The sequence below is a fragment of the Pagrus major genome, chromosome 7, assembly GCF_040436345.1.
Source record: "Pagrus major chromosome 7, Pma_NU_1.0".
Taxonomy (NCBI): Eukaryota; Metazoa; Chordata; class Actinopteri; order Spariformes; family Sparidae; genus Pagrus; species Pagrus major.
In genome coordinates this window covers 10,082,450-10,107,728 of record NC_133221.1, presented here as the reverse complement: position 1 = coordinate 10,107,728, position 25,279 = coordinate 10,082,450, and the positions used below count along the sequence as shown (strand labels likewise).

The following is a 25,279-nucleotide window of genomic DNA, read 5'->3' as shown; positions in this document are numbered from 1 at the left end:
CGACCGCAGCCTTCTGGTGGTGTAATAGGAAATTAATTGAGACCATCAATATGGTATTAATCATTAAAGCACAGGTGCTGAGGTGGCACTTTGCTGACTGCTCTACTGTTGGCAGCACTCGCATACACGCACAGTAAAAGTTTGACCTGCTGTTTTGCAAAATTCTAGGTGGGGACAAAAAAGGAGTGGAAGAGACAAAGGAAATTAGAAAAAGGAAAGTCTGTATCCTTCATTCACACTCCATTTAGAGACACTGGAGCAGTTTAATACACAGCCATCCAAGGTCATTCCTGCATCGCCTGGTTTGTGTTCACCTCTTTTGAGCTCCCTCAGATAACGACTAAATAGCGAGACAGAAATTGAATAGGAGTGGGTATTCTGAAAGACGCTCAAATCAGAAAATGTCAGGTAAATTTGGGGAAATATTCATCAACTCCCTGGGAAGCCATGTTTCTTATAACACCTAATCCTTCGTGAGGCAAAGCACAGTGAGGACTGGAGTGCCGGTGTTAATCAGCCAGAGGAGAGCCAAATTGCAGCAACTACATTAAGCCGTTAAGCACACCACGTCTCCAAATTGTTGAAGGTGTCTCACTGAGATGAATGCTTCTTCTTATGAATAATACATCACACACATAGAGCACACACAGACAAAACTAGACACATACTTTATGTATGTGTGCATGCAAGTGCACATGCAGACACACACAACGGCATGTAACACTGCATGTGTCTCTTTCTGAGACAGTGGGACAGCTGTGCAGGATTTGGGTTTTGACAAGGCGATGTTCCAAACATTTTCCTCATACTGAGTGAAGTCCAGCATCAACTAGCCTCTACAGACACTTTACACCAAACCCTCACCATCCCATGTCTGTCAGTGTCAAGGCTGAGCCTATGAAATGTTTATGATTCAGGAGCTGTAGATAAGCTGGAGATTGATCTGGATTGAAAGGCAAATAAGATTGCCAAAGCCCAGAGTCAGCTGAAAAGCAGGCAGAGGGAGCAGAGGGGGGGAGAAAAAGAGAGTAAGAGGAGAAAAAGCATTAACACAGGTCTGGCCCTGAGAGAGCATAGAGTAATGAGTACTTCCTCTACACACACTGAATACTGTGCAGAGAATGTGGACACACCATCACGACCGGCTGATTGATGCCTTGTGCTTCTGTCTTTGATCCGTGAGACTTGCTTGTTGAGAGAAAATTGAATGGTCCTAATGATGCTAACAGAAAACAGCAGGTGCATTTATGTTATTTGCTGGCCAGGATTTAAAATGTATATGTCTGACTGTAAGTTGGATGGCTATGTATCAGGTGTCAAGGAAAAGTTCTAATATAAAGTTTTCATGTGAAGGAAAATGACACACAGACTTTAGTAACTACTAGCCACTAGCACAAAATAGGGGTTCATGGGAGAACAGGAGGCCCTGGCTCTCTTTAACACCCTGGTGATAACATATCATCTTTGATTAACGGTGTCTAATGGTGGAACAAAAGTGCAAATGATGTCATCAAATAGGGCATTTTTCAAAGGCCAGAGCACAGTGTGTGCACGCATATGTGCATTTTTGTGTGCGCATGTGGGATGGATAGATAGATGAGACCCTTTGATGTATCCCCCGACGGCCCTGGCCAGCTTGTTGTAGAGGAACAGAGCAGAGGCCACAAGAGAGTTGGGGCCCGAGCCCTGGGGCCTGTTCTTCCCTCCCCCTCTCAGCCTGCCCCCCCACCACTCCTCTGATCAATACTAGGTCCTAATCACTTAGGACAGTATGGTAGTCCTCTCTTTTTCTCATCTCCTCTCTCACTTCTTCTTCTTGTGGTTTTACAAACTCTGCCGCTACTATGCTATTGCCAGCTCGCATTACAAACTCTTGCGTATTCTCTGTGGGGGTATGTCCATGTACAGTATGTGTCCACAACTTTGGGTGTGTCAGCCACACACACTCTGCTAGTGTTTAGATGCATATTTGTGAAAGGGAGTCAGTTTGAGTCTCTGTAAATACGTGAACAGGCTTATACAAGGCTGTTAAATGTGTGCATGTGTCTGTGTACAAGAAGATAAGACAATATCCTTGAAAAAGCAACACCAACATAAACCCCAGTGAATTATGAGCAGTATGCATAAACTTGAATAATAACACATCCCCTCATTTCGGTGGCTTTATCCCAGTTATCTAATTGCCCATGTCTTTTTTTTTCTTTAATAAACTAATGAATGTGGCTGGATTGAGGCCTGGAATCACATAGGCGGCAATAAGTAGCACTGCTTTAAACTCCAAACTGCATCAGAACAGCTGAATAATTTGTAGGAGAAATAATTACGGGGCAGAAGAGCAGGCATCAATCCTGGAACACCGACAGTGCCCTCGCTGGAAACCACCTCACCCATAAGCCAAGGCTCCATTAGGTATTGTCTGGGGCCCACAGGCTAATTTGTTTGCATCAATAATACATTCAAAGGATTTATCTAACTTGCAAATGAGTGTTCATTTACTGGTCCAAGAGGCAGGGAGGAGAGCAGGCAGCAGGAGAGAAGGTGTGAAAGGCTGAAACAGCTGGGGCTATCTGGGACACGGTTAACCCTTTGTTGGCCAGCAGGACGGCGGCCCGTATCTACCAGTTCAGTAGTATTCAGAAAAGGTTGGTTCTGACATGCTTGGATAGCAGCCAGAGTTTATGTAGAGCAGGGGCAGGGCAAGGTGCTGGTGACCAACCCTTGGAAAGGCATCAAAAATGAAGCAAAGAGTCACTGCACAGCCATAACTTATTACCTGCTGCACCCAATATTCTCTGATCGTATGCCAGATGACAAAATGACAAAGAGGAGTGCATGTGTGTGTCTTTGTTAGAAGAAGGGGATATGGCATTAGTGAGACATGGTGGGCTGTCCTTGGGGGATGCTGGAATCCCAATCGGCCTTTGATCTCTGTACTATGCGCTCTCCCACAGGTGATACCAGGACACACAAAGCTCAAAAGAAGGAAAGAAAACAGGGGGTAGGAAAAGATGAGGGTTATTGAGAGTGAGCAAGCGAGAGGGAGAGAGAAAGATGGGAGAGGAGGAAGGAAGCTGGCCATGAACATATGCTGCCTCTCTGTGCCAAGCCCCACTGGCTCAGGCAACCCACGCATACGCTGCGCTGCTGCTGCTGTTGCCACTCCAGCCCTCTCCAACACCAACACCATGGCACTACTTAGTCAAACAAAGCTGGAGAGATGAATCTGGAAAGAGACGGGGTCTCCCCAGCCTCAGCACTGCCAGGGTAGGGCTGCTTAGCTTGGATAACACAGCCTGATTATACACGCACACATACATATACAGAGTTGTGGCTTTCAGCTGTTTGGCTAGCCACCCCCTTAATTTGTGACAGTTCCGATGTGTGCGACCATACAAGAGAGAGTTTTATAATCTCTTCATGGGCTAGTCACTTTCACTTTGGTTCACCTTGATAAATTATTAGTAGAAAGTGCAAAATATTAATTTGTTCATGCCAGGCTGTACAGTGGGATATAAAAAATGTTTTTTGTATTTTTCTTTCAATTAACTTGAATCACAGTGAAATAATATCAGTCTTTCAAGGGGTAATCAATCAGTTGTTGACAAAACAAGATAAATCAAACATCAAGATGTATAGTTGGCTATTGATGTCAACTCATCTACAGGAGAGACAGTTAATTCATTCATTCATTTTGTCAGAAATGAAAAAATAAATCCAGTGTTAGTTGAGGGGACATTTAGGAGGAAAAGGACTGAGGGTCTGAGCAAGAAGAATATAGGCTATACAGATTGCATTATATTTTTCTGTAGACGACTTGGCACAAATTCTAATGGTCTGGAGAATCTGTGTGTGCGTCTGTGTCTGTGTGTGATAGAGAGTGTGTCTATATCGAACATAGATAAGAGAACTGTGGTTACTGTTACCGTGATGTTTGATGTACTGCACACCTAAAGGTATCATTAACACCGACAGTCTAGAAGGTTCAATTCAGTTTTCATTGCTTAAACATTTTATAAGCACCAGGCTTAAAACTCACAGAAAGGTCACACACTAATATTTTTATATAATACTTATAATAAGATTTTTAAGTTATATCATTTATGTATGAAAGATTTTGTGTAATGAGCCGCTTACATTAACTGCTGCAGTGCGGCTAGGGGGTTTCACCAAAATGTTTCAAATAATGACTGACCATGTATTTGATTTTACCATGTTGTTAGAGGAAAGGATGGCAGGAGGGAGGGCAGGGAGTGGAGGGAGAGTGGGATCTGAACGGCTTTGGAACACTGCTGTACTGAACAAGGCTCCCCGTTGGGATTCAAACCAAGGGCAAAAAAAGAAAAAAAAAGGCAAACATCAACAGCACAGATCCAAATTGCTTGCTAACACACACATGTGCACAAACACCCTTGTATACTCCTAAATCCACACAAACCCACACATGTAATAGACCCCTACAAGAATGCAGACACACAAACACCCACATATATAATAACAAACGCTTGTATAACACAGAAATCAAATTCAGGGTTCATCTTGCAATCTGAGCCTCGCAAACTCAATTCCCTGCTGACGTCTAGCCGCCTCACGTTCCACGCCTTTTCCATGTGAACGAATGGGGTCAGTATCGTCACATAAACATCATCCTCTGCTCTCTTCCCCCCCCTCTCCCCTTTCTCTGTGAATGGATGCTGAGCACTGGTGCATATCTACGCAGGGATGGCAAGGGCACCGAGGAGAGAAAATCAATACTATATCTCACCACTAAGCACAATCCCAACCAAAAGCAGCTGGAGTTTGCAGGTTGCTCCATAAACTGGACGGCTTCATCTGGCCGGCCGCTGTGTCGGTGGATTGCTACAGTAATGCACTACAGCACAATGGCCTGGGCCAGAGCCTGCCAGACACAGAGGTACACACACATACACAGACACACACAAAACACACATACACAGAGACAAACAGCATGCTCCCAGGGGCTGGGGAATAGCAACAGCAATGAGAAAAACTCTCATGAGGCAGGAACAGGGTTGACAAACACACTCTCTCCTCCGTCACAAGCAGGGAAAAGCACCTCTGGACCATTTAGCCCACCCTTACAGTGGGCTCCCACACACTTGCAAGTACACAAGCACACACACAGATATACATTTATAAACACACACACATAGGCAAACACAGAGAAGGCCCTTAAAATACCTGTTCTAAAAATAGCAGACGGGAGTCGGGAAACGGGACTGAGGCTATTATTATTGCGCACACGTCCTGCCTGGTCCCACCAAGGAAAGGGAAGAGACTAATGATTTTCCTGGTGCAAGCAATTAAAAAACTATTTGTCACCTGCCAGGCTGCATATGACGTTAGGGGCCTTGGCAGAGGACCACAGAGTAACTCCACATACACACACTGTACACACAAAAAATGGGTTTGCGCCATAGCAAGCGGTCCAGAGGCAGAAATGGTGCATGAGAAAAAGGTGAAGCTGGAGGGTGACAGGTAAAAAAAAAAAAACGAGGGAAAATGAGGTAAGAAGGGAGGAAACGGTACTTTGGATAGAGGAACAGAGTTGGGTAAACGGCTGATTTATCCGGACAGGTTAATACCAGGCCAGACAGCGCCTCAGACAGCGCACTGCCATCAGGAAGTCATGTAATATTTAGAATTCAGCCAATGAAAGTCATTCTCCTGCTGCTGGGCTTCTGGCTAAAATAGAAATGTATATTTCCCCCCGTCCGCCCCACCCTCCCTCACTGCCTAAGAGCACAAGAAGAGAGAGACTTCAACTCTCTGCCATCCATTTCCCTGACTCTGTCTCTCTCTCACTCTCTCTTGGGCTGCCCCCCCTGGAGAACAGTCTGAAACATGCTGGTTTGTGCACAGTGAACTGCTGTAATCCTTGCTGGATTTGCCTAAATGGTTTAAAGAATTTTAGAAAACTAAAACTGCATTTCATTGAAAAACATTTTAAGATAATTAAATACCTCAATAGTCCTGGTTTGCTGCAGTTTCTGCATTAGGACGTAAACATTGTAAACACTACCAGGAATTGAGGAACAGCCTGTTAAACCTCAGTTATCCAAGGAAGTCAACTTTCTTTTATGTTTTGTTTTGTTTGTTGTATTTGAGCTCTCCCCTGTTGGGGTGTGAAAGGAGGGGAGGCTATCCTTTGCAGACAGTATGAGGGTGAGGATGGGCCACACCGGGGGCACTCAGGCTGACTAAAACCTCCCACTATTTATAAGAGATGCATCCCCTGATACTGTCACAGGAGGGGGAAGTAAATAATATTAAGACAAGCATTATGCCTCCCTTGCACTGTGCAGTCCTATCCAGATCCAGCTTCAAGCATACACTCGGCTGCAGTAATTTACGAGGCAGCTCGTTAACGTCGGGTGATTTGCACTGCTCGTTTGCTCCTGCTCATCTCTACCAAATGATATCATCTTCTACCTCTAATCTTCTAACTCTAATCCCCCATTCTCAAAGCACCTCCACCCCTCCCACCTCTTGTTTCCTTCCCTCCTGCCATTCCTCCTTTCCTACCCTTCCACATTTTGCTTTCTCTTGCCTCCTCCTCCTCCTCCTCCTCCTCCTCCTCTCAATCTCTGTGTCTTCTCAGGTTTGCGTGGGTGAGTTTTGAGATGGGGGTGCAGACAGAGATAGCAGAGCCATCCCACTGAAGGGTGTGTGTGCATGTGTGTTCAATATGACATCTATCCAGATCAAAAAAGACTAAAAGAAGTCTGGTTTGACTCTGAAGGCTTTATGTGCCCTTGTAGTTACTTTTCCACTGCCCCCTACTGAGAGAGAATGAGAGCAAGCCTAAAAAAAGAGAGAGATTTTCTCTCAAAACTTGCAGAGGGGAGAAAGCTCAGCAATCCTGGGGAGACACAGTGGCACACAGAAATAAAGACAGAGATGGGGGTTGGGGTCAGAACAAAAGGCTGGAGTGAAAGGAAAAGAAAAATATGGGGATATGAGGGAGGAAACAGATGAAAACAATGTTCATATCAGAGATTGTTATTGATAATTAGGGAAACAAATGGTATTGTTTTTATCCATAATAAAATACCTTTGGGGCTCGCAGAACTTCACTGTTTGATTCAACTTGTAAATTGACTCCACCACATTGGCACAATGCTTCATTTTTATCTTATATCTTTTCCAAAAAACAGTCTTTAGTCTCTTAATCCTTAACCCACAGAGAAATCAGCTCGTCTCCGACCAGATGCAGCTAACACCCTCAGATAGACAGATTTTTTACAATGAAAATTGCCAATTATAGAAATTGCAATCAAAGCAGTTGGTTTGTATGTTGATGAGTGGTAGCTGGTTAAAGTGGAATTGAGATCGATATCTGACTGAATGCAGAGCGAATGACTCTGGCCTTATATTACTACGGCTTTCATACTGACTCCCCTTTGCTCTTCTCCTCTGTCTCTCTCTGTCTTCTCCTTACCTCCATCCTTTCCTTTCCTGTCTCTTCTCTCCCTCTATGACACGTCCAAGTGATCGTGTCGGGATGTCAACCCTCATCCACGGCTAATTGGGGCTCAGAGGAGTAATCAGGGCAGGACAAATCGGACAGTTCTGGTCATTAGCTGTGACCAGTGTTCTCTGGGAAACTGGGAGATGAGTGCACACTTCTGCCATCACGCCTGAGCCTGCATAGTGACACGGGCAGATCTGTGGCTTGACACGAAAAGGGATGCAGAGATTGGCACAGCACAGAACAGACTTAGTGTGGAGTCATTTATCTCCTCTGCTCTCTAGTAAACACAAATAAGCCTTGCTGGTGACACCAGGCACAGGGACTCTGTTATGGGAGAGGCAGCAAAAGGCTGCAAAAGAGATAGCTTGTGAAGTACAACACAATATCAAATCAGGATCAGCATTTGTTGCAATACTCCTTAGCAAGCTTACACTATTAGAGCTATCTCAATCTCAACACTCACATTATCAGCAAGGGACTAAGACATTTGTTCCCCGCTCTGGTTAACTCGCCAGCTCACTGTGCTCTTTTGAGCTGGCCTGTGTAAAGACAGCATGACTAGCAGAGTAACATGTAAAATATTGGTGTCAATAACAATCTTGGAAGTCACAAAATGCAAACACGTCTAAGGCCTGCCGCTTCTGAAAGTGGGGTGCACAACTCTGGCGCAAGATGAATGTCAATTCGTCTTACTGGCAGAGCCTTAACCTTTCAGGATAACTGAATTATTTAAGCACCACATACCTGTTGTGGGCCTCTGTTTCTCTGTCTGGGTTCAGGCTGGTTAGGAGGCTGCATGAGTCTATGGCCACGCACGCCTCTTTGGCCGCAGAGTGAAAATGGCAAGACAAATGCGGCGGGGGATTTGTGATAATTGGCCGTGCTGGTGGGCTAGGCGACGGGCCTAGATAAAAGGTCGTAGGCACTGAGAAACAGATCAGTCTGCCAGGAGGAGAGGAGGCTCTGTATGCCTCTGGGGTGTAGCTCAACTTCTCTGTTTCTTCATATGGGGAGAGAGCGCTCCAGCAGGGGCCATTAATTAAGCACCAGAGTAACCTTCAATTTGTTTAGAGGTCAGAAGCCCCAGAGTCCTTGTTTTGGGCAGAAACCAACTTAGAACTAACTCTATATTCTCTCTGAGTGGAAACAGAGGGTAGAAGAAGTGCTTAGAAAAGTGATAGCAGGCAGAGGGACATATTTGAATGTTTATGAGTAGAGAGGATGGAGAGGGTTAATGTCAGACGCAGTGTATCTGTGTGACTGCACACAAGGAGGAGGAGAAGCGAAGGAGATGAGGGGAGCCACGGGGACATGGCTCACACCCCGACATGCTTGTGAAGCAGCTGTTCTCCTCATGGCAGAGAGAGTGGGGGCCTGCCAGCAGCAGCATGCTGCTGAGAACACCATGGTCTCCCACCATAGTGCAGAAACAGAACGGCACACATACACACACACACACACACACACACACACACACACACACAGAGGCAAGCATGTGCTCATACTGAATGATATACAGAGAGAAAGTCCCACTGCATATACTGCCACCCTCTCCTGCCAGTCCAGTGTTGAGACAGTTGACAGAGTCGAACCGTCAGGTGGTAGAGTCAAATTCATATGCTATAAATCTGATCTCATACTCTGTAGAGGTGCATTTCCATTTGATACAAACAACAGCCTGCATAGCTAAAGGCAATTATATTTCTACTGCCTCCATTTGCCCTGAGGTTGTAGACAGCCAGTCAAAACTTCCCCAGGTTTTCCTGTCTCTCTACCCTCTCAGTGAAATCAACAGAACGGTGCCTCTGCTCATCCATGATTTATCTCAGTGAAATATTCATTATGTAGCCTTGCATAGTCTGGACGTATCTGATGTGAATCTGGACCTGACAGCTCTGCTCCGTCATCACACATCACCTGAGCCACTCTGAATCCGGCACCTGTCTCCCATGGCTCAACACAGAGGCAACTAAACTGATCCGAATGAATAGAGGACTCGGGCAGATATGAAGAATCCATCTGTCTACCTTTAGCCTGCAGGCATGTCCGCTCTGGGTCTGTAGCTACTGTATCCTGCTTGCACACAGACCTATGACAGATCACCGCAGCAAAAGAGCTACTCAACTTTTCCCATTCAATTAGCTAGAGAGAGAGAGAGAGAGAGGCCTCTGCCCTGACTGGTGACGTGGTGGCGTGATGAGTGCATGTGTTGGGCAGGATCTGCTGACAGCATTGGCCAGGTGTAGTATATCCGTGGAGATTGTTGAACTTGTTATGAGAGGTGAATGGTGTGAGAGCTCAAGGCGCTATGTGATTTTTGATAAATCAACACAGCCCCAAAACTGTAAAAATAAAAAAAAAGACACTGATGTGGTGAACAGTTAGAGAGGTTAGAGCGGAGTAGTTTTCAGCACCACGGACAGCACCGCAGAGCCTCCACTCCTCAAGGCTCTCTTTAATCACAGAGCCATCACTGTGATAACTGTGATAACGGGCAGAGTTATCACTCTACCTGTCCAATTAAGTAACCTTTGAATTATTCCATAAATTAATATTGCTGAAATACTGGCTAATAGTGCTGGAATGATCACAGGGACAACAGTGACAACTCATTTTCCTACATAACACTAATTCAAGTGGTTCCAAAGTCATTATACTCTGAAGGACTAATGTAATAAGAAAAATGTAACTGCAGTGAATGGTGATATTAATAATGTATTCATGTGAGACAGAGAATAGAAGCGCAGTGGCCTAAGCTGAGGAAGGTAAGAGGGAGAAAGTGATAGCTGTGAAGAAACAAGGTCGTCAGCATTCCCTCCTGCCTTACTAGTCATTTCATTATCTCATCCCTCTCTCCTCCTCTTTAAAGTAGGAAAAGCGGGAGAGGCTATTGACCCCTCTCTGCGTTCGTGGCAGGCAGCAGGACAAATGAAGTTTCCCCTCAGACCCCCTCCGTATTAATATCATAATTATCCCCACCTCTGTGCCCCTGCCGGCCAGCGCAAACTCCACTGTCTGATTTGATGGAGAGGCGCAAGCAGGGAATTACATTCGATTAGCACTAAACAAGAGAAGGGGACACGGAGCAATAGAATCAATCAGTGCCACCAGGACAGGCACAATCCTCTATGTGTGTGTGTGTCTCATGACAGCATCAAGACTGCGTAGTACCAAACTCATAGGGGTTTGCCTTAAAGTGTTGGTTTATGCACACTGACACCATTTCAAGAGTAGATACATTCTGCTTACGTTTATGATGACTTGGGGACTTGAGTGTTATTTGTTGGCAGTATTGAAAATCAGTGATGGAAAGCAACTAAGTACATTTACTCAATACTATACTTTTACTTTACTTGAGCATATCCATTTTCCACAATTCTACTTAACTACACTTTGGAGGGAAATGTTGTACTTTGACTTTATTCATTAGTTCCTTTTCAGGGTTAGATTCATAGCACAAAATGTAAGTAACAAATCGATTAACACGTAATATAGGTAGAGATAAAACTTTATTGATGAATTTCACAAGATGTGCAGCAGATAGAGTAGAATGTAAAATAATTAATACGATAAAATTATCAATGATTAAATAATAACACTAATATAATCAACATCATGCTGAAATTGACTATTCTGCACAACGAGAACCTTATTTTTGGTGCAAATACTTTTGTACTACTACTTTAAAAAAAAATTACTTTTTTTCTGAGTACTTCTTCCACCTCTGTTGAAAATATACCTTGGTATGACACAGAGCCCCCCCCCGTTTTTTTTTCTTTATCAAATCCTCTGAAATGGGAACTTTTTAGAGTGACAAACCACACAGCCCGCCCTGGGCAGCTCTCTGTCTCAGCAGCAATTTGGATTCATTGTTTGCAACCCCAGATAACTGCGGTGGTACTTTTCTTCAGTCTCAGCCATTTGCGGGGATGGGCCAGACATTTTAAAGTGGTCTAATGCCATAGAGAGGTGGAGGTAGCGTGGCGGGGATGAGCAGATTGAGAGTGAGAGGTGAAAAGAACAAAAGAAAATGAATGGAGTGAGAGAGGACCCCCCTCGCAGGTCTTCATTCCCGTCCCCTGTCTCATTACCCAGGCTTTGACTCAATAAAGAGTGGATAAAGAGTGGATAAAGAGGCACACACCCACAGGCTAACACCCCCTCCCTAAAACACCTTTCACCAACTCTGTCTGTCTTTCTCGCTTTCTGGCTTTCTTGCACACATATCCCAAAATACACACATATACACACTGTCCCCTGTCTCTCTATTCTGCTGTGTTTTTTTTTTTATTTCAAATCTTTAAATCTATCTCTCTCTCCAGCTCTCCCTTCAGTGTTTTTTTATCCAAACTTTTTAAAAGTTGTGTGTCCATCTCACTTGCTCTCTCATTCACAGAGTGTCTCTACCCTCTCTGTCCTCTGTGTTCCCTCCCTGTCGGTGCTGTGTAATAGGAGTTATTTTCATCCCTGTCTCTCCGTGACTGTGGCCGCTGGATGGCTGAATATTTACATTTTTCACTCACTGGTGACCTTTCCCTGTTGCCGCTCTGGGAGCTCCAGTCTCCTTGCTGCTCTGCTGTTGACAGACTACTGCCTGCAAATCTCATATGGACACAGCAAATGGTACACAGGGAGTCAGGGACAGAGGGTTCAGAGACTGGAGAAAGGTAGAAAAAGAGAGAGAGAGAAAGGCAGAATGAGAGAGCAAGAGAGACTGTTGTATCCAGGGCAGACTGTCAGTCGCCTGATTGAAAATTGAAGAGACAGAGTTGCTGAAGGTCTATCTGCATGTGCAGAGATATGGACTGAAGTGGTGTAATCTTTTACTTCTGGTGTCATCTTGATTGTGGTTTCCTGTCAGCACAGATGGTCTGCAATAAACTGCCTGAAAAGAGATGTAAATCTGGGGCTCCAGGAATACTTAGTGTTTTTGTAAGGCAGCAGACGGCTTCTTCTTCTTTTTTTTTTTTTTTGAATGAGTGGATATGTTAGCTGCACACCAGTGCCTTCTGAGTCATGTTAGGAGATCTGCTGAGCAGAGTGAGAAAAGGAGACATGAGGGCCAAAGATTCAACTAACCAGTTGTTCTTAGCTGGAGCTCTGCAGTAACAGGGAGGAAAAGTAGAGTCAGTGAACTCCTCAAAGTTTGATGAGAGTTTATGTGCTTCTATCCTGAAACTAGCAGAGAGACAGAGTGAAAATGAAGGCTGTAGGTTTTAAAAGCAAGTGACCCTGTGTGGCCCCAGCTCGCTGTGCGGCAGGTTCTCATGTTTCTTAATGTCTGCATGTGTCCTTGTTTTATTACATCAGTGATGGAGGTTATGTTTTCACCCATGTCCATTTGCTGGTTGGTTGGTTTGTCAGCAGGATTACACAAAAACTAGTAAAAGGATTTCCTCTAAACTTGGATGGAGGATGAGTCTCAGCCAAGAAGACCCCATTAACTTTTGGTGCGAGTCAGACAAAAGGATTGATCCTGGACTTTTTTTTATTTAAAGTCCCCATGAAAGCAAAGGTGGAATCTAACTGGCTTCTGCATATTTACATGTTAAAAACGGTCAGGTAGGGGTGGATTGTTGAGGTTATTATTTGGCGTTATTGTAGCCAGTAGAGACCGCTGCCAATTTGATGACAAGGAATACAATACCAAGCTGGCAACCGGGGGCCTATTTTCATCAACTAATAGGACCACTAACGTTAGCTGCATGACTAACCAAATAAACGGCAACTGTCTAACAGCAGCTGAACTCTGTAAACCACCTCGGTACTGGATTCTCTGCCACAAAAATGCCCTAAAAGTACAAAGACATTTACTTTTTGTAATTTGTTAAACAGGTACAAAATATGACCATGGATGTAATCTAAAAAGACATTTTTCATTTCAGCAACCTTTTATTCTTCCAACACAAAACAGAGATTATGATTACAACTGCATTATTTTGTTGTCACAGTAGTTGGCTGTAACAGACCTGGTGATCTTTAATTATGGTTAAGCAGTTATGGGTGGTTTGACATTTAGAGTGATAAGGGGTGATAAGTTTGATGTTGGATTAGGCTTGATTGAATTAAAGGGGACTGTTGGGCCTTGGCGGAGGTATGCACTCTACTGAGTGCCACTCTAGTTGGGTCATGCGTAGTTTTGGCTTGACTCTAGGTTTTAAGTCTTTCTTAAAACAATATCCATGTGCCCATATATAAGTTAAAAACAGTTGTCAGTCACTGCAAATGTTCTTCCCCTCCACGGTGGCTGTGAAGAGATCCTTTACCATCACAGTACCAATGTAAGATATGGAAGACAAAATTCACACTTCTCACACTGTGCTATAATGTATTTTAAAGTTCAGCTGGAGCTAATATGAGGATCCAGCAGTCTCAATTAGTCAAATCGAGTGGGTGTCTTCCAAACTTGTAGCCTTCAATATGAAATTCCCTCTTTCAATTATGACCCCGACCCTGCAGCTCAGGAAGGAGACTGTGGCAAAAAACAAAGAGAGAATTTAAACCAGTAAAACTATAATATCAGAAGACTCCCACTTGAATGACAGAAATTTGTAATGCATGTTTGCATATAACAAGGACTGAATTTGTCTTCCATCATTTACATGGAAATGGTGTTAGGAAGAGATCTATTCTTGGCCAGGAGGACAAGAGGAATGATTACCACAATCAGAAACCATTTCAATGTACATATATGAATGTCAGCATGTATTAAGAAAAACTTAAGATAGATAGATTGAAAATAATGTGAACCTATCCTTTATAAGAGCACCTAATACCATCACAAAAAGACTCCAGAATATCAGCCTAGGAATTCCCTGACAGTTTGCAAATGGAAGCAGATCAAAGATAAATATGCAGCTTCACCCAACAGTACAAGAGCTTCCTCTGATAATTTGCCATTCCTGCCTCTGAACATACACCACTGTGTCTTGTGTTGTTTTCACAATCAGAATAATATATTCCTGATATAATTATTTCATTGTTTTTCTTGCTTTTATTACTTAGACTTTTTTAATAATATACTGTACCTCTAATCATTTGGAAAAATATATTGAAGTGAAAATAACCCAAGTGGCTTTGCTAACTGAAGTCAGAAGAGATGGGAAGAGACATGCTTTTTGTCTGCTAGTTCTGTCATTACTGCCTGTGACACACACACACAGAGCCAACAGACAGTGTGTGAGAGATATAAACAGTTGTAGTCTGAAAGCTTTTGTTTGCTGTGGGAACACTCTAATTATTTAGATTACTATTTAAGCATTGTTTAGGTCAGTTTTTTCTTTTTGTCTTTTCCCAACCGGTCTGCTCTCCTCTTTTGCTAACAGACATTGTCAGTGGGGTTGGTTAGACTACAAATGAATTTGTCTTCTGGGTCTATTTAGTACAGCAGGGATGTTAAAAAATACAACTTCGAGAAACTGAACTACAGGCACTGGAGACAAAGTATATTTATCTGAAGGTAGACAGATAGATAGATAGATAGATAGATAGATAGATAGATAGATAGATAGATAGATAGATAGATAGATAGATAGATAGATAGATAGATAGATAGATAGATAGATAGATAGATAAAAATAGCAGCAGCTCAACACACCCCTACTCTACGTGAGTGTGTGTTTTATGACCCCTTAATATCTTGTGTGTGAATGGTTGTACGTATCAGGTACCTTCCAACAATAATGGCTGCCATGCTAAACAAGAATGATGAGATGTATTGGGGAGGTGATCAAAGGACTACTATTTACAACCACTCTCGGCCTGCGGACTCGGCGACCCACTGTAAGTACACTGTACTGTACAGGGAACGTCTTCCATCATGCTTTTACTGCCCATCACTGCAGCTGTTAGACAGGGGAGATGGCAAAGCTTTTAGCAGACTGAGATACCGTCCTCGTGCTGGACGGCGTGTATGGGCAATGCCATCAGAAAAGAGAATAACTGGGAAAGATAAGGGAAATGGAGGCCGGGGAGAGAAAAGAGAGAGGGAGAGGGAGGTGGTGGTGGGGGGGATAGGTTGATGTCTGCCTGCCGGCTGTCAAAGGAAAATGCTTCGGTTAAATGGAAACTGATATCATGCAACTCATTCTAGTTCTTGTGGATAGGCTGGGAGAGTCTGAGAGTGAAACGAAAGTGTGGTGAACTGTAGAGGAGGAGAAGAGGAGTTCTTACCTGGAGCAGCCAGTAGCACCTGCGGTGGAAGGTGGGGATGATGGAGGAGTGCACGTAGCAGCCATACAAACACTGTAAGAAAGTGAGACAGAAGAGAGAAAAAAGGACATTAGACTACAGTAAAGCACAGACAATAGGCTGACCTCTTTGCTGACCATGACAGCTGTGACCTTTGAACCCCTGACCTCTTCCCTCCTTACGGAAACTCCCACATGAACCTGCTGGCAGATGGTCAAGCTATTGTTCTCGGAAACAAACCATGAAGGAGAAAGTGGATGGGGTTAACCAGTGAACACCTCAGCACTGTCCCAGCATCACCATATGACTCCTTACTTCCTTTCCTTCCCCCGCTTCCACTTATATCCTGTCCTGCTTGGAGAGAACCCCTGACAGAATGATTCAGGTGCTCCTTACTCCACCCCAGCCCCCTGCCATCACCTCGCAGGGCACCCCGGCACATAACTAAAGCATGGTGTTATTAATATCCTTATCGTAAACAGATAATACTGTGCCTGGGGGCTCGTTACCCGTGGAGAGAACTAGGCAGGGCTGATAACGCCTCCCAGTATCGGGCAGAGGGGCCAGGAGACATTTTTCAACAGCCGGCAGCAGAGGCAAACGCAGTAAAGCGTTGTGCAGCGAGGAACAGGAGCAAGGCACCACTTATCCTCCTCCGCTCCTGTCTCCTCCTCAATCCTTCTCTGGGAGACCCACAGCCCTGGTTCCCAGGTGACCCAGAGGGATGGCCAGCCTGCTTTTGCTTGTTTACAGCAAGAGTCTACAGCACTCTCTCCCCCGAACCTCACCGGCTAGGAAATAGGCTGTGATTTTGTGCGATACAATATTTGTAAGAGGTGAGGGTAGGGTGGATTGCTCTTAAGATGGGACGCTTGGCTCTTACAGGAATAAATCAAACAAGCGGGTCTGGAGGTTGAGCTTCACTGCTATCTTCTTCGGGATAGCTGTTTGTTTAGAATTTAGGAGAAATCACAGCCAGGGTGATACATACACTGTCAGTGAGAGTGTGTGCATGTAGAGATATACACTGACACAGCTTCATTATTCAGCAGTTTTGTGTTCAATAAGTTAAGGAAGGTTTCCTCAGGCTCTGCAGATGTGAATGGTTAGGTGGTGAGGAAGGGGGTAGGGAAGAGGGATGGAGGGTGGTGGGGCATGGGGACATTGGGCTGCACTGCTTGGAGGACCATGTGATAAATAGGTGCCTTGAAGTGTGCTATGTGCTCGTCTTGTTTAACTAAAACCTAGTTAAAAAGAGCAGGGCCTGCAGAGGAAGTCACTCTGTATAAACACTCATTTGCCAACATCAAACCGTCTGATTAATTATACCAGAGAACCGCTGCACAGCTGCACAGACTGGGCACATAGTGAGAGACACATTACATTGCTAAAAAAAAACAAACACATCACACAGATGCACAAACATGCATGTGTGGCTGTGTGTGCCCAACACATTCACACATACAGACAATCCTATGACCAATTCACAAACAACAAAAGTCACATAAACCTCGACTGCTTCTCCAGGTGTTCCATTGTTCCAATCACACCTATTGTGAACTGATTTCAATGCTACTGAACTCTGCGTGCGAGTTGGAGATAGTGAAGGCATGCAGACTTCCTCCTGTTCTTATTTTTTGCTGTACTCTCATCCATTACAGCTGTCTGAAATAGGATGTATGCCTCCTCCCACTCCCATAGCTCTGCCATCCATTACTCCACGCTGGCAACAGACAGACACTTCCTCCCACTCCCACAGTGCATTGAACATCACATTACTACAGTCAGCCACAACTGCTAGCAGCACACACATTTCTGCCGTGCAGTTTTATAAGTATTTATGTCATAAACTGTACTTTGTGCTTTTTTTCAGGGATTAGGCAGCTGTGATGCAATAAGGCATTTAACTGTTTATGAATTTCACTACATTCATGTGTTGCAATATGTTTGTGAAAGGTGCTTATAAACAGAAATGCTACCATTCTGTCTGTTCAATATTTGACTTTAAAATTCAACAATGCTGATACGCACGCTGCATAATTGCATTTACTTTCACTGAAAATGGCAGACTTCTTTTTAATGCTGCATGTGTGCTAAATAAACTTGCTGTCTTGTTAATTCTGATTACAGAGAGTTTATTGATATATCATGGCTAATACTGCTCTAGCCTCAAGCACTTGGCCCACTGAGAGTGGGCTGTGGCGTGGCGGTGTGCAGTTGGACGAGGCTATGGCGTGCTCCTCAGGATTGACAGGTGGGCCAGTGCAACAGGCCTCAGTGACTAGGGCGACTGGGGAGTGAATAAATTAGCCCCCAGGCTGCTTTCCTCTCCCTCTGTTTACTCCATTTCTCAACCACACAAAGCAGCGTGCCAGACAAACAAGCAGCTTAAAGCATAACACAACTGTTGCACCTGTCAGTGCCGATATACAGTAGGCATCAAACACATTTGCACACACACAAAAGCTTGTGCTCCCTCACCCTCCCACCACACTCCCATCCACGCACACACACACACACACACACACACACACACACACACACACACACACACACACACACACACACACACACAGAATTAAACAATAAGTTCTTAAGCACAAAACTACACCCACTCTTAAACACAGAAATATTCACAGAAGCACAGACACATACTGTTACACTAACACACACACACTTTTGCGCACATACACAGACAATCATAATAGACTGAGATAGAAAGGCTAGCCAAGATACTTTTGAGAGCACAAGCACGCCCACATACACAAAGCTCATCATACTCGAGTGCTTATCAGTAATTCAAGACGCATATCAGTTACTGGTGTTTCTGCTGCTCTCTGCATGCTGAGCGTCTGGGTGACAAAGTGACGGCAGCAGAACCATTATTTGCTGTCTTTGGGCTGTGACAGATGACAGCACATCACAGGGCAAGCAATTAAACCATAATTATACACACATACACACATATCCTCTCATAAAAAGTGCAGTTTCCCAGTGTGTAATTTTGAAGAGCTCACTTACATGAAAACCAAAACATAGGTGTATATGCACACACACACGCACATGCACACATTCAGACACATGTGAATGTGTTATTGGTTCACTGCTGTGTTAGGGGTGCAAATGAGCCACGATAGAACAATGATACACAGTTTATAGAAATATTCACAGGCAGCGTGTCCATAATGTATTCATGCGCTGTCACTGCAGACAGCAGGAAAAAAGAGTTACAGCGACGTGTGTCCTCCAAAGTCAGACACTGATGCAGCAAATTCATTTGGTGTTGTCACTCAAGCGAGTGGCCAAGGCGATGAAACTCTGCCTTGGCCCAATGAGAGGGTATTATTGCCTGGCCCGAACACGCCCCCCCCTTGGGGTGTTAAAGTGGTCCTGAGTGGAGCAGGATCGCAGTTCACACAGGGCAAGCAGGCCAGACAGCCCAGTGATAAACAGTTCGGCCTAAATAAAGCCTTCAGATATAAAGGCAGGGCCACCACCGGTTACCTGTCCTGCCTCTGGAGGCCACCGCTGCCCCTGGCCTGCCTGTTACCCTGGCGACACCTCACTTACATTCATCCATCATAGCTGACAGGTGTCAGGCACAGCAAGAGATGGGTTAGTAAAATGCAAAGTCTGTGGAGGCAAAGCTGGCACGGGTAATAGTGAGACTGAGAGAGAGGGGAAACTCTCTCATTAGACCATAATGATGTGTGAAGACAGTCCTAATCAGAGCGTGGCACCTTATTTATGTTGGCAATTTGCTGTTTTCCTGCAGTGATGCAAACGTCTTACTGTCAGAGGCTGCCACACATTTGTCTCTTGGATTGTCAGTCCAACTGAGAAGAACACACGTGTACACACTCACACCCACACAAAGAAATGTCTGCATGGATTGACAACATGCCGGGCGGGCATTTTGTTAAAAACTCTTCCTGATTTTTATTCCCAGCCGTCCAGCACCCAGTTTCGATCTATCACATAATCCAGCCAACTTCTTCAAGGATAGTTTTACCATTGATTCATATGTGAATCATGTGCCCTATAATGTTTCCTTAGCCAATATTTGTTCACACACATCATCACTCTATTAACGAATGATCTACAGTCAAATAAAAATTTTCAGTACTGGCTGTATTGAGTGAGTGCTTTGCACTGTTATACAGATGTTGACATGGACATCTACCTGGTAAAGCCAGTTCTGGCTCACTGCTTCATTAGAGGAATGTAGCATTTTGTGTATGTGTACTTCTCTGTGTGTACATCTTTGCATATGTCTGTTCACTCGGATGCCTGGGGCAGGTGATTCAGCCTGGGGCACAGCAGCATAAATAGAGCTCACGCAGCAGCCAATCAGGCAGTACTATCAAACCCCATCCGTGGAGGGAACGCAAAATCCATACTCAATAGAGATTCATGGACCATGCAAGATTCAAGCTACCCTGGCCATTGACAGCATCCATGATGACTATTGATCAACCAACGATTTCTGGCTCTATACAGACGTGATTAGATGACTTACGGCTGAAAAGTGCCACTTCCAGTTTGGAGGATGAGCTCATTTTCGACTGATACCGTAACGCTCTGCATTTCACCTGCTGTCTTTACAGTCAGCCACTCTGCTCTGCTCTCTCCCAATCGTTCAGCGAGAATCAAATTATCTGTAGTGTCTGGTAGAGTGGCACTGTGCCCAGAATGCCCATAATATACAGTGTCTCACTTGCATTTTGAATTCATAGAGAAATGCACAGCTCCTGTATGTAACTTGCACAATGGCTGTGGCTTTTTACTCCAGCAATGGCTTTCTCAATTAAGATTCTTCTCCTTCCCCATACCCCTTTAAATAAGCCACTGCTTGTAAAGTTGTAACAGTATCATTCTTCAGTGCATCTGAAGACTTAAGCAACGGTTGATGAGACATTATACATAATAAATCAAAAGAGGCTTAGATTTATCTCCCCGGTCCTCTCCGTTGGACCAGCTGCAGCCTCTAAATCAGTCAAAACTGAGCGGGCTACAAAATGAATTGGCAGGCTGCACCCGAGCTGAAGGAGAAAATGAAAAACAAACCAAAATTCCTCAACAAAGCAAAACAAATGATGCTCTGGAAAAATGCATGTGTTATGGAAATGACCGGCTCTAAAAATAGCGTACTCATTGTAAAATAAACACAAACAGTTGATAAACAGGCCCTGAAGAGGAGAATTAATTAGCCACGCTGGACGCGTAAACACAGCCATACATCAAGTTCAAAAGGAAAACAACAACAGGGCTGAGGCGGTAAGAGAAGAACTCCTGACTGCCTGCCATCCCGAAAAAGCCTGACTCTCTCTGGCCTTGTTCCTGAAGCTAAGGAAGACAAGAACAAATGCAAGACAAAAGAAAGGGAAAGGCACTTTAAGGTGGAGAGCTATGGTGATGAAGCTGGGTATAGGAGTTATATATTGGGTAAAGGGAGGAATGAGGGTGGAACGAGAGACAGAGGACAGTGAAGAAAAATAGAGATGGAAAGATAGACGACGGGATGTGGGGTTTACAGCCCCGCTTTTGCATGTGCCAGAGGAAGCTCATGCACATGCTCATGCACGTCTGTCTCCCTGACTGAAGACACAGTGTCTGTTGATGCTAATGCTAGCCAGCTGGGCTCACGGCCAAAGGCATTAAGTGGAATCGAATTCCACCAAACTAGCTTTAATCAGCAGGTTTTTAAGGTTAGAATTACTCTCCCTCTCCTCCAGCCCGCTGGCCAAGGTTAAAGCAGACACAGGCAGGGGCTGGGCTCAGCTAATGGGATGGAAGGGTGGCATGGGGCCTACGGCATGCCACCATACACCAACACACACATTTATACACAAGGACACAAAACATGCATAGGCACAAACACAGCTACACACTTTAGTGTTTGCCAAGTCACACCAGCATATAAAAATAATGCACATACGCCGACAGAAATACGGTTTTACCTGTGTGTGACTGTACGTGTGCGAGACAAACACAAGCACACAAATATGCATAATGCACACAACTGTAAGTGCAGTGACACACGATGACACAAGCTGGATAAAAAATTCTCAGCAGGATCAGGTCACAGCCAGATCATATGTAAAATTCATCATCGTCATCATCGTAGCAACATCATCGTGATAAAAAAGATCTGATAATAAGAGACTAATGCATCCATACTTGTGTGAATATATCACATGTATAGTTTTGCCTTTAGATAATTGATTCCTTGACCAGCTATAAATAGCCAGCCGAGGTGAAGAGTGAAAGATGGACGCAGGCCATAAATGTAAATGTATGCGCTTTAGAGATGTAACTATCTGTGTCTGCATAAACAAATCAGACTGCCTATTAGATATTTATGCACCCTATAATATTTCAGTTAACAGAGTCCAGTGACGATTGAATATACCTACAAACAGAAATAAAAACTTTGACCTGCTCACTGTTACTATAGCTACATCTGTTCTGAATATAGTACAGGCCCATTCACTTTAAGTACACCTAACAAAAATGTTGAAACCCTCAGAACAAAAAAGAGAGGTGATGAGTGAACACATCGGGCTATTTTTCATATTTCACAAAGAGCCAGTAGAGGCCTTGCCTTGACCTCAGCCCACAACAGCAGTCAACACACTGATGCCTGTCAACAAAGAAAATCTCAGTAAGCCTTGCAGCACTTCTGACAGCTTCTCAAAAGTCAAACTGTGTTTCTCTAGTACCCACACTATGAGCAGATGCCTAAGCAGCAATGGTAGCAAAGCTTCTCTTTCCACTTTCCCTCAGCGTTCTTTCATTTCTCCCATCTTTCTCCTCTCCTCAACTGCCTTTGCTCGACACATGAGAGAGTGGTTATGCTTTGGAGATGCATTACAGATTAAATTAGCTTGAGTCAAGAATCTGTTTTTCAAATAGCCTTGCAAATTTGTGTTTGACCTTGGTGCATCTGGATAAAGCAAAATAGCTTCAGTCAAAAATTCTTCGTGAGGAGATCAGCAAATCATACTAATGTGAGGGATGACAAGTTACAAATGGATGTTATGTATATGTGTAAAAGGTAAATTGGCAAATGGAAACCAGTCATTATCTCAAGACACCACTTCCTTATCACCTAACCTTTACATTGACCTCTAGATTTCCTGTCCAGAACAGGCATGTAAAAAATGTCTTGCAGCAAAAAGAGTAATGGGCATCTGTTTGCATTACGAGCCTGGGGCTATCAACCACGATAGGCACTTCATTCCATTAAAAGATGGGGTAATGGATACTGCAATCAGCTTATTGTGCCACAGTTTAGAGACTGGAGGTCAGGGGTCAGGTTTTAGCTGTCATTTTGGTGGGTGGGAAATGGCTGAGTCTGGACAGTGTTTCCCATACCCGGTGTCTCCACATGCTTAGTCAAACCCAAATGCATGTGCTGGAAAAAGGCCAAAGGGATATCAGCACAGAACATGGACATGAATTCAAGCGGATGGAAACAGGGAAGGAAAAGGAAGAGAGTTACAGGACCAGATGCACCTACGACAACTGAGCTTTTCTTTCCTGACATTGTCCTCAAAAGCTAGGCTCCTAACTAGTTCTCAAGGCATGTCCAGAATTTAAAATTTAAATAATTTATTAATAAAAGCATCACATGGTGAGACTGCTGCTGCTTAATGGCATTGTTTGAGCCTGTATGACCGCACATTAACCTTCCCTTGTGTTAGCTGAGGTAAGGATAAAAGTGCCACTGTGTGGAAAAGGGGAGCACGTCCTCTGCATTAATGAGAGCAAACCATCCAAGCTACTGTTTCCCCCGAAAACGCACACACACACACACACACACACACACATGGTGGCGACCTGTTGAAGATGACATCACAGGCTCAGCCTCCCTGCCGTGGGTTATGCCAGGCAGACATGCTGCCTAATTGTAAGAGAGAGCCCAGATTTGTAATGCTCCACACTTCTGTTAGGGCTGATTAGCGGAGGCTCACGGCTTCTCCCCCTGCCGTGATCTATAGGCACTCCAAATTTCCAATATCTCCGGTGTGAGCAAGGAAGAGCTGAGAGGGACTGTAAATCATGACAAGTCCTACTGAGTGCAGGAGAGAAAAAAGGATGGATGGGTGGAATCGGAGGGAGAGAGTGAGCAACACAGAGAGACTTGTGTGGAAATATGAAGGGGGAGAAGGATGGAGAAAATTATTGAGGGAACGAGGTGATGGGAGAGGGAGTAGCGCACATATATAGGAGAGAGGAGCACACATCGGGGAGACATGAGAGAGTTGGGGAGGAAAGAAGAGAGGAGAGGAAAGGAGATATGATTACCAAGGAAACAGCAAGAAAAAAAATTCCCGCCGGGGAGAAGAGACAGAGAGTGTGGAGCAGACAAAGAGGAGAAAGAGCATGGGGGGAAGAAAGGGAGTGGGAGGACAGAGAGACAGAGAGAGAGAGAAAGAGAGAGAGAGAGAGAGAGAGAGAGCGACAGACAGAGAGAGGAGAGGATAGAATGAATGCTAACAGGGAGCCCAAACCCAGTACTGAGGCTTTATCCTTCACAGGCGGAGGAGCAACAATCGCAAACACATTTTCTCTCGCCCTGGCCCTAAGAGAGATAAAAAAGCAATTTGTATTCTATTCCTATTCAGCGTCGCTTGGCCTGTTTCTCTGCCTGCATATTTGTAAACACAGCTTTGTCAGAGCAGCTTAATCTTCCCAACACAAACACAGACTACAGGAAGGAGGGGCGAGAAAGGGTGAGGAGGGGTGAGGAGGGAAGAACAGTGATGAGGGGAGCGGAGGGTAAAGGACGAGCGAGAAGGAGGGGACAAGGGTGAGGAAGGGGAAGAGGGTGAGGATGGGAGGGGAGGTTTCTGGAGCAACCGAGGGTCATACAAGAAGCCGGGCAGGGCATCACAGATCAGAACTCGTTTCCGTCTCTGCTGCCACGGGATGCCCCTGTGTCAAACTCTGAAAGTCCCGCTGTGTGACGCGCGCACGCACGCACACACACACACACACACACACACACACACACACACACACACACACACACACACACACACACACCATTGGTTGACCCATTCCCCCCGCCGTCGTCTCTTCCCACTGGCCTCAAGTCCAACGGGCCGAATAACTGACAGAAGCAAAAGAACAAGCGTTCCTCATCATATGGCCTGGATGTGACAGATGGACGAGGCAGGCCCTTGTGCTTCCTTCACTGTCACCATGCCTCTATATAGTGCTGGTGCAGCACATTTATTCTGTCATGGAGCTCACAGGTATGCACTTCCAGGTTTCAGGGGAACCAAAGTCCACGTTCTGTACGGGCCAAATCACACAGTCATGCGGAAGGACAGACACACTCACAGCAACCAACTGTAAGCTAAAGCAGAGCGACTGAAATGGAGAGACTGAGAAAGAGAGGGGCTTGGAAGTGGCGATCGTCTGGGTGCACATTCGCTCACAGAGGCGTGAAATTAGGCAGAGCGACACCTGCCAATACGCACTGCATTAAAGCGCACTAGGTTCACCCCGCTCTTTGGCCTTCGATACCGCTCTGTGTCTTTCTCTCATTCTCACTCATTCTATTTCTCCATACTCTGAGATCTCTTT

General features: G+C 44.7%; 1 protein-coding gene across 1 annotated transcript in view; it reads right to left on the bottom strand.

Annotated features, from left to right (window-relative positions):
• Window positions 1-25,279, bottom strand: part of LOC140999356 (calmodulin-binding transcription activator 1-like) — a 256,093-nt gene that overhangs the window by 16,483 nt on the left and 214,331 nt on the right. The window contains exon 6 of the mRNA XM_073469709.1: window positions 15,665-15,736. Coding sequence (XP_073325810.1) covers window positions 15,665-15,736 — 72 coding nt within the window. The remainder of the gene's footprint in view (window positions 1-15,664; window positions 15,737-25,279) is intronic.